We start from the raw sequence: 13823 nt of genomic DNA on the forward strand, positions 1-13823 counted from the left end.
TTGTTAATATTCCAGTAGGCCACCATCATCCACATGCGTTTCCTGTGCTGCACAGGGACAGAGCGAAAGACCCCGAGCGTGCTGAGAAAGTGAGTGGGTTTGGCCCGATCAGAACCAGATGCCTGTAGGAGCTCCAGATGTGAGTCAGCAACATCCCAGAAACAGAACCAGACACATGATTCACAACACACACCCATACGGCAGAAGAGGAACCATTAGACACAGGACAAAGACTCAGACGGAAGAAATAAATAAAATAAAGAAGTCAGGTTAATGCCAGATTCCCTCGCTGGACTTCCTCTAAAACGGTTCCCCTTCACTGTACTACATCAATCGGAAAAGTACTAGTCAGTTGAAGCTGGATGTAATACACAATTCAAGCGCTGTCTTGTGAAAAGTGAAATGGTAATACTAAGATTTGATGCAAGTTGCAAAGCAAATGTAATTCGGTCAGTTGTTCACCATGTCATAATGTCTTAATACATGAGCTCGGACCTTAAAGGCTGGTTATACTTATAGTTAAGTAGCCAGGTGGGGAGATAGGATCTAAATCATCTTTCTGTAGGGTCTTTATGCATTTAGATCATACCCAAACATTGTCAATTTAGTGCAAGTCAAGACTTGATTGGGAGTTTTAACTTTCAACCATAAACCAGGACTATGATTTCATTCATTTCTATACGAGTGGACCATCTCTTGTAATGCATCTGCCTGCACTCAGAAGGAAATTAGATTTTGGTGCATTTATATTTTCTTCCCAGAGTAAATGCATTATGGGTAATGAAATAAAGTGAAATAGAGTCTGTAATCAGGTATGGCTCTGAATAGTGCAGTTAGTAAAGCTACAGACCTTCATAAATGCCAACGCTAAAAGAACTATAATGAATTAACTTGATGCAATATCACTTCCGATTTTTAAAGTCTCTTTCTTGACTCATTTGATTGGACTTAAAAAGACATTAAGGCCTGGTTTCACAGACAGGGCTTAGATTAAGCCAGGATTAGGCCTTAGTTCAATCAGGGCATTTAAGTAGCCTAGCTATTATACACTCTAAAAAGTTTCAACCCAATTTTGGGTCAAAAATGGACAAACTCAGCCGTTGGGTTACATTTTTAAATGAAATTTTTAACCCAATGCTTGAGTTTGTCCATATTTGACCCAAAATTGGGTTAAAATAACCCAGCATTTTTAAGATAATAAACATGCCTTAGAAAAAGACATTACTGGTGTGCATCTTGAGACAAAATAATGGCACTGACATATGAACTGTTTCATTCTGTTTCATTTTAGCATTTATTTACTTATAATCATGCATTTTTTTATATAATCAAGCAAGTTAATTCCATCCATGATCCTTTGACTCCAAATGACTCATTAAAAAGAATTGCACATCGTGTTGCAAAAGCATGTTCACTCTTTGTTAAATACGCAAGATAAGAGCGGCCACATAATTTCCCAGCCTCGTGCCTGATGGCGACGACAGTACATGAATAATCCACAGAGAGCAACTATTTCTATAAAATCTGAATTATAAGAGGTTTACAAAAACCATAAGCACCCGCTGAGATGCTGCCTGCTGTGAACTTCCCGTGCGGGTCAGCAGAAAGGAAAGATGGGAGTGGGTGGATGACGATAATCCTAATTGAGAACCATTACATCCACCTGTTCCGTCACGCTAGGGGCTTTTAACAGCTTTACCCGTGTTTTGTGGGATTGGAGGTTGTTTACTAGTACTTTAAGAAATGCTGCATATCGTAAAGTTCGAAAGGAAGTGCCTAGCATTGGATGAAGGACTTCATGTTGTTCTTCCTGTGGCCACAACATCAGAAAGATTGATGGGAAACTATCTTTACAGTAACCTAGAAAGCATTATGAATGGGAGATTTACTCTGAGCGCGATTGATATCAGATGCGCATTACGTACATTCTCGTGAGTCGAAGAACCGCTTGTTTTTTGCTAATTCAACTTTGGTTTCCCATCGTTTCCCAGTCTCCTTTCCTGTGCCATTTGCGACCATCAACAAATGATTGTGTTGTGACTCCAAAAAAAGCCAAACAGGTGCAGAACATCTAAGAGTAAGCAAGGCCAAGTTATTAGATTTCCTTTCACTTAATAAACCGTTTGCACTTTCTTAGAGTCGTCACTCTTCCGGGATGTTACATAAAAGTAGATTTGCAAACCACTCAGAAGGCACAGCCTTTGTGTGGTGGAGTGTGAATGGAGCGGCTATTCATCTTTTGTCGTCAGGAAGGACTGCCAGGCTTCACACAGGGTCCTGCGCACAAAAGGCTGTAATGACATCACCCCTGCCTTAAAGTGGAGTCTGTTTAACATGACTTAGAGGGTCTTGGGCTACGTTCACACTATGAGTCCAAATCCGTTTATATGTGTATCCGATTAGAATCTGATCTGTCCAGTGTATGCCGCTCTTTCGTTTTCCGAGATATCTGCATTGGTTGTGACAATGACAATGAATGTTGGTAGGTTTACGCCTAAAAAACAACAACAACAACATGGAGAGTTTTTTCTTAACTTTTTACACGGAGTGAGAAACTCACAATTTCCCAAACGGATTTCCAGAAATGTCATTCGAATAGGATTTCAGTCCACATACTGTGTGAATGTAGACCAAATGGATTTGTAAAAATGTAATTTCATGTGATTTTTGGAGGTAAAGAACTTATTTGAACTTAAAATTTTGCATTTTGGTCCTGTCACTCAAAAATATAAGTTTTATGTCACTCAAATAACTTATTTACCTTCAAAATACATAAACTTAAGATTTCAAGTGCTGTGAGCTCAAAATAATGAATAAACCTTACAAAAGGGTCATTTTCACAAATGTTTTTTTTAACTGTGAAATAATAATACATTCATACATGCTTTTTTTACAAGTGCAAGGTGTCATTCTTATTTTACTAGAAAACAAATGGCTTTCATTTTACAATTATTGATCGTAACGGAAATAAACTGATTTTTATTTAAAAAAAAAATACTGATGCTTTAAACTTGATAAATAAACTTTAATAGTACCCATAATTGCAAAATCTAAAAATATGCATTTAAATAATTTCCGCCACAGTCAGTAATATTGTTAACTAAAACTAAAACTAACTATTTTTGTACTAACATAACAAAAACTGAAATAAACAAAGCTAACTAGAAAAATAAAAGTTAATGAAATCTTTAAAACCTAAACTAAGATGAAAACTGAATATAAAAATAAAAGCTAATTCAAAATATTAAATATTTTTTTAATTAATATAAGTAGTGTATATATATATATATATATATATATATATATATGAAGAGTTCAGATGCAAAAGCCTCTAAGTGCCATTTGAAATTTTCTTCTCGAATGATAATTTTTATCAAGCTTGTATATTTAAGTTCAGTGATTTCACTTAAATGGCAATGATACTTACCTATTAATTGTTATTTAAGTGAAATTACTGAACTTAAATATACAAGTTTGATAAAAATCATCATTAAAGAAGAAAATTTCAAATGGCATTTAGAGGTTTTTGCATCTGAACTCTTCATATATATATATATATATATATGCTGTTATACACAATAAAGGATTTGGAAATGACACTGTGAGAACAAAAGTGCCCGTACGTGAAGAAACACCCATTTACGCTTCAAAATATCGAAATTCTTCCAAATCAAAGACGAGAACTGGAATCTCATTTTCTCATGCTCAGATCCTGAGCCATAAAACTAAGCCCCACTCCCCCACAATCCTCTGCAGATTATTCTTTCTCTGAAGTCAGCTGCAGGACTTGGGACTGGTTTCTTTCACACAGTCCTATCATCACGTGGAAGGAATCCTCCGACGGCTAGCTTAAGAAACCCACCTATCAAAGTTCGACAGGCTCATCCCATTCCCTGAAGAGAAAAGTCCTGGCTCTGAGAGGAAGGAATGTGGCCGGCACACAAGGAGTTTCCCACAGCAGGAAACAAACTAAAGTTGCTTTGCGATTACTAAGGTGTTCTGAGTAATTTTTAGCATGTAGCTATGCAGTTTCTTGAGGGTTTTGAGTGCTTGCTAACCAGTCAAAAAGCCCATACTCAAATCTGTTGTGCACCAAAATGGTGTTGGTTCTCACGCCAGAGCAAATGCAAATGTACGATTTATTAATATTAGTTCTTCACAACTGTTGCTTGTCAGATTGAACATGGCCCCCATTGTAAGCCACGTCACACTGTGGGATCTCGGTTGTCATGCATGTCAGACTGTACAGCAGTCAAAACGTGTCAAAAATGGAGACACGCAAGAAGATTCGTCTGGATTTATTTAAATCATCAATCCACGACATGTTTGGTGACTGTGAGCTGCTTTTACATGCAGGATTGAAATGGTGGCTAGCAAACAAATACCATCCCTGGGCCTGGAGTTAATTTGGATCATGGCTTGTCTTGAAAAGGAAAATGAAGCACGACTGTGGATCAAGGGGTGGTTTGGTGTTGTCTCACTATTTGCCTCATCAGGTTCTGTGCTCCTATTGGTTCTTGATTTGACGGTTGTCTTAAGCCAAGTTCACACTACAGGATCTTAAGTCCGATTTAAGCCCAATTTGCAAATCGTTGAGCTCGCTGACAGGTCAGGGTGTTATCACGTGCAAATCGCGGGGGAATTTTCAAATCGCAGTGCCGAAATTTTGTGAAAGGTCGAATTTGATCGCAATTCATTCATCAGTAATCATCTGTTGGCAAACGTGACAAACTAGCTATAAAAGACTTTTGACTTTTAAATACATAAGAATGTATATATTTAGGAAATATATGCATGTATATACTAACATATATATATATATATATATATATATATATATATATATATATTAGTATATACATGCATATATTTCCTAAATATATATATATACTTATTTACATATAAAATATTTATATATACATATAATATAAATTAACAGATTTGTCTTAAACATATACATGCATGTAACATAATTATACACTACACACTATATATGTAAACACAAACTTTTATTTTGGATGTGATTAATCGGTGCCCAGCTCTAATGTTTTAACATCCAAAGTAATTTGATTCAGCTAATGAGCCATCTAATTTTTGTTTATGCGATTTTTGTTCGGATCTGGAGCAGTTGGATCAAGCAGAGGTGATCAAGCGGCCGTCCCGGGACTGTGTTCTGGAGGAAATGTGGGCTAATCCATGATTAGCAGAAATGTTTAAACTGCTGACCTAATCCTTGTTGTTTTCACATTGAGGCCATAGTCCCATGAGGCAGGACAAATCAGTGACACCCTTAGCAAGATCGATATAAGCTTATAGCGTCTTATTGAATAATGTAGAGATAGGAAGATTAAATGCACAGGGTGCCATTCAAGGCGAGCCTGACTCTGAAAACGAGACAATTTGTCTTAAGGCACGACAGAGCTAAAGGCTCACTATGCACTCCTAATATTTTAATTAGCCTAGATATTCTCAACTACATTAGCATCAAGCTAAGATCTTGTATGCAAGCTCTAATCCGTCAGGAAACCGGTTTTGACCACATTAGGCTTCAGGGGCCGCAGTCGTGCAGCACAGAGGTTTGTAGCCCGATTTAGTGAGGGACGCCTGAACCCATCTGGCTTATGATGGTGTGGGTCTGTCGAGGTAAGGAAGAAGTTGGGCCCTGCTGACACACATGCAGAACAGAAAGAGGTCAATATGAAGTAGAGCAGAAGAAATAAGAGCATGTTGCAGAAATCCCTTCCAGCTCAAAGCAACAGCAACTCTTCAGGAACCACTTCAAAAACAACCAAACCATACCGAACATCCGCCTCTCTGAGAACATACTGGAAAACTGCTCTAAATCCCAGTAGCACCTCATTGCAGTACACAAGATCCAGGGGGCGGAGTTGGATCCAGATCTAAGGGGCGGAGAAGGGTACGTTGGATTAGGGGTGGGGTTAGGAATCAGGGGGCGGAGATGGGTAGGATTAGGGGTAGGGTTGGGAACCGAGAACCGGTTCTTTTCCAGAACCGGTTGTGTTTTTGAAAAAATATCGGAACCGTGCAAAATTCCTAAGTTTCGGTTCCGAAAACGGTTCTGATGCGATATCATCATGTGGGCGAAGTGCTGGGAGTAGAAGACGCCCTTGTTCTTATTCCTAAATGACAAAAACTTCACCACTGAAGTTGCGATTTGCTCTCACACGCGCTGCATTTGTCACACACAGACACACGCACGCTGCGCGCGCCGACCGCCGAGTCACTCTCTAGCCTACATTCAAATCTGTTTGCGCTGAGAGAGAGAGAGCAGTTGTCAATATGAAACTGCTTTACAATCACACAGTCTCAATATTTATTTGTTTCACATATTCAAATGATTTCCGTTACAGAATTAGTGAGATTATAGTTTGAGTAAACATTGACGGTAGTGGTCAAAACAGACGCAGTCCGTATATTTTTTGTGTTCAGAATTTACAAAATATATACAATGAGCGAGTGCATCATAATGTTTTTTTTTTCAAACCGTGTTTTTGTCTTATCTTGAATCACTACGTAAAGCCTGTAATAAGCGTTAATACTCGGACTTCTTTAGACTGACCGGCGGATCGCAGCCGCTGCGGAGTAGCCCAATGCCTGCGTGACTCGTCATGGACATAAACAGAGAGAAGTAGCTCCGGCAACAATGTTCTTCCGCAAGACGCATGCAGTTCTGTTTATTAACTGCTAGAGCGCTGATTTATCCAGTAATGAAATAAGTAAAGTCTTTATGAATCAATCATTCAAACCGTTTTAAAAAATATTCTGTTCTACACACATATGTATGTTAAAGCATATACTATTCCTTCTGAGAGGGTATTCTTCACTGTTGGAGATACAATAAAGGAGAGGTCTAAATTATTATAGAGAATGCAGAATTTTTTAATTTCCTTTATATATAATTTTTTTTTTTTTGCAAAGATTGCTTAATAATATTTTGAGTTTGTTTACATTACCAGTCTGTTAAATTAATTTGTCATGTACTATAAGAAATAAACACAAAAAGGATTGTGGATTTTTCTCTTACTAATATTTTTAATTGAATGGGAACCGGAACCGGAATCGTTTGGCGGAACCGGAATCGGAACCGGAACCGGAACCGGAAAATTTCTCACGATTCCCAACCCTAATTAGGGGTGGGGCTAGAGATCAGGGGGCGGAGATGGGTAGAATTAGGGGTGGGGTTAGGGATCAGGGGTGGAGATGGGTAGGATGGTGGGGCTAGGGATCAGGGGGCGGAGATGGGTAGAATTAGGGGTGGGGTTAGGGATCAGGGGGCAGAGATGGGTAGGATTAGGGGTGGGGCTAGGGATCAGGGGGCGGAGATGGGTAGAATTAGGGGTGGGGTTTGGGATCAGGGGGCGGAGATGGGTAGGATTAGGGGTGGGGCTAGGGATCAGGGGGCGGAGATGGGTAGGATTAGGGGTGGGGTTAGGGATCAGGGGGCGGAGATGGGTAGAATTAGGGGTGGGGTTAGGGATCAGGTGGAGAGATGGGTAGGATTATGGGTGGGGCTAGGGATCAGGGGGCGGAGATGAGTAGGATTAGGGGTGGGGTTAGGGATCAGGGGATGGAGATGGGTAGGATTATGGGGTGGGGTTAGGGATCAGGGGGCGGAGATGGGTAGGATTAGGGGTGGGATTAGGGATCAGGGGGCGGAGATGGGTAGAATTAGGGGTAGGATTAGGGATCAGGGGGTGGAGATGGGTAGGTTTAGGGGTGGGTTAAGGGATCAGGGGGTGGAGATGGGTAGGTTTAGGGGTGGGTTAAGGGATCAGGGGATCTGGATCAACTCCTCCCCCTGGATTTCACGTTCTGCAGTGAGGACCATCTCCTAAATCCAGTCAAATGGTTTGCTCTTTTTCTGTGCAACATGCATCAAATGATTGGTTAATGGTCTAGTGTACTTTTAAAGTAGCTGTTCAAAGGTTTTATAGATAAAAGCAATCCATTCCCCATCCTTTGGTCAGCCCGATATATTCTCCTGACACTAATTACAGTCTTTATTTAGACTAAGGATAAGCAAAAGTTTTCTAAGACACCTGTAGACAACACATTTAATCTCTAAAGCAGGGTTAAAATGATCTGTAATCACAGATGAATGAGATCAATGTCTAAAAGTGGATCAAAAAAAATCAAGTCAACAATTCAGCTCCAGGAAACAGTTTGCTTTGTATATCATCATAGGGAAGGACAATGAATAATGACCCATAAAGCACTTATTATGAGGACAAAGCACATAAGCTCATTATGCTCAACTCTCAACCGATTTCTGAAGGATCATGTGACACTGAAGACTGGAATAATGACACTGAAAATTCAGCTTTGCCATCAAATTGTACTAATATTTCACAGTGTTTACGCATTTTTGATCAAATAAATTCAGCCTTTTTGAACATAAGAGACTTACTACAAAAACATGAAATTCATTTTTAATCATTCCAAACTTGATTGGTAACTTACATGTTTTATTTATTTATATTGGCAATTTTTTTTATCTGTATAGTGTATTTTCTTATTACTTTAACTATGGCTAGTGCTCTCAAATGTGAGTTGGGGAGTCCAGCATTTCAGTGTACTATAGCATGCATTAGTGTAAACTGTCAACTACGGTCATCAGACCAATACAACAAAACCTTAGCAAGTTAGCAAGCCATAAACAAACAATCTCAACTCATATCATGTCAATATCACATGTGTTGTAATAGCCTTTGAAAAATGCTTGTTAAATTGTACACGATCTTAATTTGTAAAAATCAATCATAACTCAGCTGACCTAGTGGTTAAATTAAATCTGTACACAAGTCCACAAAGTCCTCCCCTGGTGTGACAGGGTCTACAGTTCTCACATGATCATGAGAAGACACCATACATCAAGCAGCTGTTGGTCTCCAATCATGTTGACCCAATTGATCCGTCTCAGTGAAAGAAGCCAGTGTGACAGAGAGGCATCATGGACAATGAGAACATTCTGCAACAAGCTGGAGACGACACATGTGAATCATAAACTGAACTTATGCCGCAGGTCACAGCAACAGGACGACGATACAATATGCCCCATACATATAAACAGCACGTCCATTCAAGAGTCAGTCAAAAACACTCAAAGTCACAAGGAACTTGAAAAGGATCTGTTTTTGACCGAGATGTGATGACATTAAATTTTATTGTATCAAAAATTTTGTCAAAATAAAATAAAAATACATTTAAAAACTAAAATCAATTATTTTAAATCCTTATAATATTTCACAATATTAATGGTTGTACTACATTTTTGATGACAAAAACAATCTTACTGATTCCAAACTTTTGAATAGTAATACATAAATCACATTTCAAATTCATTTTGAGATTTAATTAGTAAAATGTTAAACAATGTTATTAAATGAGTGTTTTTAAAGTTTAACCGAGTATAAGATGATGGCAAATGTGATTCACATAAAAAGTCCTTGATATTAAAACCACTGGATATGAATACTGAAGAAAATACGACACAAAGTATGCATGTCTTTCTCAAATATGTTTTAAGCCAGAATTATACATTCAAAAAAATTAAGAATGAGAATAAAAGCTCTTATTTGATCATGCTTGTAGGGACCGTTTCATTGGCCATGGACAAATATGGCCACAGTGACCTCTCATAATCATTTGAGTACAGAAAAAGGCCGCATTGCACTCAACCAAACTGTAAAACAACGTAAAAAGCATCATGGGATGGAGCTTCTCTATAAAAAAGCATCCGTTCAGGCAATGAGTCATTACGTAAGGCACTTTATTGATTGAACCATCAAACTTAGCACCCAAACCACGACAGCTCGAATAAGACCCGGGTTTCCTCAGACCGTAAAAAGATTTCAAATGAAACTGGAGATTGGAACTGAAAGTTCTGGAGATGTAATAAAACGACAGTAGTAACTCTCGGTCAGGCGCTGGAATGCATCGGCCCGCTCGCAGAGGGGGTTGGAAAGAAAGGTGACACAGCAGACTTGAGTCAGGAATGATGAATAATATTTGGTCAGGTGGCTCCAATCTGCCCAGTGCTCCATATCTGTTAACGCTATAGCTGAACGCGGAAAATTGTACACGCACAATAAAGATAACATCCGTTATGAAGACTGCATTTTTGATTGAGCGCGAAGAAAACACCACATGCAAAACCCACTGGCACTTTTGTGGCCTTGACCTTTCAAACTAACATCTAAGAGTGAATGGAGTGACGGAGTCCAAACCACGAGGTCTTTGAGGGTTGCCAGAGATTGGCAGGGATAGAATTGCAGGGAAGGATAATTGTAAAGTGTGTGTGAATGCATGAACGCTGTGTGAAGATTCAGTGTGTGAAACGAGCCATGCAGAGGTAATGCGCAGCATGCAACCAACAAGTGAAGGAAGTTGATTGTATTAAATGTTTTAGATGAACAAAAACATCCTGAGATCTTACATAACAGCTTTTACCTCCACAGAAGAGTCATTAATAAAGTGGTTGTGTCCAGGGTGCTAATTAAACCTCAATGAAAGGTTTGGGTTTTAGTAAAATTACACTACAGGTCAGAATTTGAGTCAGTAAGTTTTGTTTTTTTTATATATATATATATATATATATATATATATATCATATATCTACATATATATGATACTTATAAAGAAAACTTTCTGACTCAAATTCTATATATATATATATATATATATATATATATATATATATATAGAAATAGAATATATACATCTATATCTATCTGTCTCTCTATCTATCTATCTAAATATATCTATGTCTGTCTGTCCATCCGTCCGTCCATCCGTAGATCCAGTTCCTTTCCGTCTTTCTATCTATCTATCTATAAAACTAAAATAATGTATAATAGTTTCCAAAAAAATATTAATCAGCAAAACTGTTTTCAACATTGATAATAATGTATTTTTCTTGAGAGCAAATCAGCATATTATAATGATTTCTGAAGGATCGTGTGATACTGAAGACTGGAATAATAATGCAGAAAATTCAGCGTTGACATCACGTTTTAAAATATATTAAAACAGAAAACAGTTATTTGAAATACTAATAATATCTGTAATAATTTACTGTATTTTTGTTCAAATAAATGCACCATTGGTAAGCATAAGAGGCATCGTTCGAAAATATTATACTGATCATTAGGCCTACATGTCAAGTCATTACAGATCACATTATTATTTTTAACATTCAAAAGTAGAACAAAAACGTAGTGTTTTGGACAATTAATTGACGTTTAGTACTGTGCTTGTGCCAGCAAATTATAATTTGTACACTACACCATTTTTTAAATATCTTTACATTTTCATACACACAATTCTTTATCAAATAAATTAGATTTTAATCATAATTATAAAATAATCGACCACCCTCAAAGTCACTGGTTGTGTCCCAATTGCTTCTTTGGTTGCCCAAATAATTAACGCAACTTTGCGCTACATACCTCAAATTTTGTGGCTTCTTGAAAAGCAGAAGATTTAACAATCTAGTTTCTTCATAAACATTAGAAAGTTCCAGCAAATCCTTTAAGAGATTGAGGAGACCTGACTCACACAGCCAGATGGCATCCATTAAGATGCTGCTTCCCAGTCTGGAAGTCTTTGATTTGGAGCAGGGATTATGCCGCCTGCTCACACACAACTCTCACTCCGACGCATTTACTCAACACACACGCTCACGTGGGGAGTAATCGGAGCTGGTGCTGAGGAGGGGATGTGGGTGTAAAGGAATGCTGGTTTATTTGTCTAACCTCTGGATCTCGGTGCTTTACCACAGTCACAGCTAGAGTCGGTGCGTGGGACATTCGGAATTCGTTAGATCCCATGTTCCACCATAACGTTCAAACCCCCGTAGCTCCTTCCTCTCCGAATATATTGTCAAGAGAGCCATCGGATGGGAAGGAATTTTCTCAGCCATTTACATTCACACTGTACAAGCAGCTTTGCATTAAATGACACTGAATTCGCCAGTGTGCTTCATGACAACCAACATGACCTGAGAAATAACTGCAAAGAAATGTACATTTTCATTGTATTTCTTTGCTTTTATTCAACAAGGACACATTCAATGGTTACCAAAAATATACATTTCAAATAAATGTTGTTCTTTGGAACTGTTTTCCAATACAACTCTTTTCAACATTGATAATAATAAGAAATGTTCCTTGAGCAGAAATTCAGCATATCAGAATGATTTCTGATGGAGTAATGATGCTGAAAATACAACTTTGATCACAGGAATAAAATCACAATTTAAAAATTTTATTTTAAATTGTAATAATATTTCACTATTTTGGGTGAAAAGTTATGGTATATTCAGATACAGTATGATATATATATAATTATAGGTAAGTTATACCCATTTAAAGTAGTCAACCATACTAATCTCTGTACAACTGGCAACCATCATGAGCCATTCCTAGATGAACTGGCATAGAAATTTCACTTCATCTTTAAAGCAAAGAAAAACAGGCATTATTTTGAGAATCAACCCATCGAAACACAAGGAAAGAAATGATGTGCATGATTCAGCCTTAAGTGCCCATGTAATCATCACAGCTAAAGAAAAAAATATTCTGAGCCCTAGAGAGGAACATCAAGCCATTTGTGCACGGGATATGAGCCATACTGAATGAATCATGGAAAATCAATGACTGCTGGGCATTGGATAGCTGGTCAAACATCCCTCTCACACTCAGTCAGTTAACATGGTCCAAATTACAATCACCATCACCTCAATCTTTCGATAAACAGATTTGGTTTAAATCTTGACCACGTTAAGTTGGTCATATTCATGTAATGAAGTGTACAGCACCATGCGCCATTTGTCTGATCGTCAGTTATCATGGGTAAGTGGGGTCAAATCAATGGCTTAAGCAACAAACTGCAGACTAATTACTCATTTAGTACTGGTTTTATCCCAACTGACTTAAAAAGCTGTTGCTCAGGTATAATGTAAACATGATCCGAGGCCAAGACAGGACTTTTTTTAATTAATAAGGACTTAATTTCAGTCTATTCCTCACACTTCAGCATAGCAGGGTTACTAAAACTGCAGTCACCATTCATGGAATGCATGGAAAAGAGCAGCGTAGACATTCTGCAAGCTAACTGATTTTGTGTTTGTTGGGAAAAAATAACATCATACATCTTTTCAGCAACAAAATAGCAGACTATGACATCATTTTGATTAAGAGCACAATGTTGATGAGAGTTCATGAATCACTCCATCAGTTCTCAGACCAGATTTAAACACTAGCCTATGCTATACGTTCACTCACTTCGTGATTACAAACAATTTTGTACTGAATGTACTGGTAAATAGTAATAATAATAGAAAAAAACAGCAACAATTCACCAGTATGGGCACAAAAAAACGAACTAATTAATTCATACTGTCTATCTCTTGGCACTGACTTGACTGATCAAATCAGATCATAATACATTGAGAAAACAACAGAATAGAATAGCAGATAACTGAAGATTTGCAACTGGAAATTAACAAAAGCTATATAATATCTAATTCTCGATATTACATTGTTTACAAGACATATTTTCACTCAACTAACTCAATGTAAAACCTCTCTTCAGTGGAAAACAGATATTTCAGCTTACCGAAAGCGGGGTGAGTCTTTGATGCAGTCTTCAAAATCCACCGTCATACTGGACGATTTATTTCCAGATATTAAAACTGAAGTTTCATCGCCGTCAGTAAACAAGAGACTAAATGTAAGATATCCCGCGAAGTACAGCCTCTTCACTCCACACAGGCAGAGAGTGAAGCCACTGAGCTTTAACAC

General features: G+C 37.8%; 1 protein-coding gene across 3 annotated transcripts in view; it reads right to left on the reverse strand.

Annotated features, from left to right (window-relative positions):
• Positions 1–13823, reverse strand: part of acap3a (ArfGAP with coiled-coil, ankyrin repeat and PH domains 3a) — a 71754-nt gene extending 57931 nt beyond the window's left edge. For 2 of the 3 annotated variants that reach the window (XM_089124076.1, XM_089124075.1), the window contains exon 1: positions 11469–11611. In XM_089124076.1, coding sequence (XP_088980202.1) covers positions 11469–11596 — 128 coding nt within the window. In that variant the 5' untranslated portion in view covers positions 11597–11611. Of the gene's footprint in view, positions 1–11468; positions 11612–13638 lie in introns of those variants that run through there. The other variant, XM_089124077.1, reaches the window with a different exon arrangement.

The sequence above is a fragment of the Pimephales promelas genome, chromosome 20 (genome assembly GCF_988280905.1).
Source record: "Pimephales promelas chromosome 20, fPimPro1.hap1.1, whole genome shotgun sequence".
In the NCBI taxonomy this organism is placed as follows: Eukaryota; Metazoa; Chordata; class Actinopteri; order Cypriniformes; family Leuciscidae; genus Pimephales; species Pimephales promelas.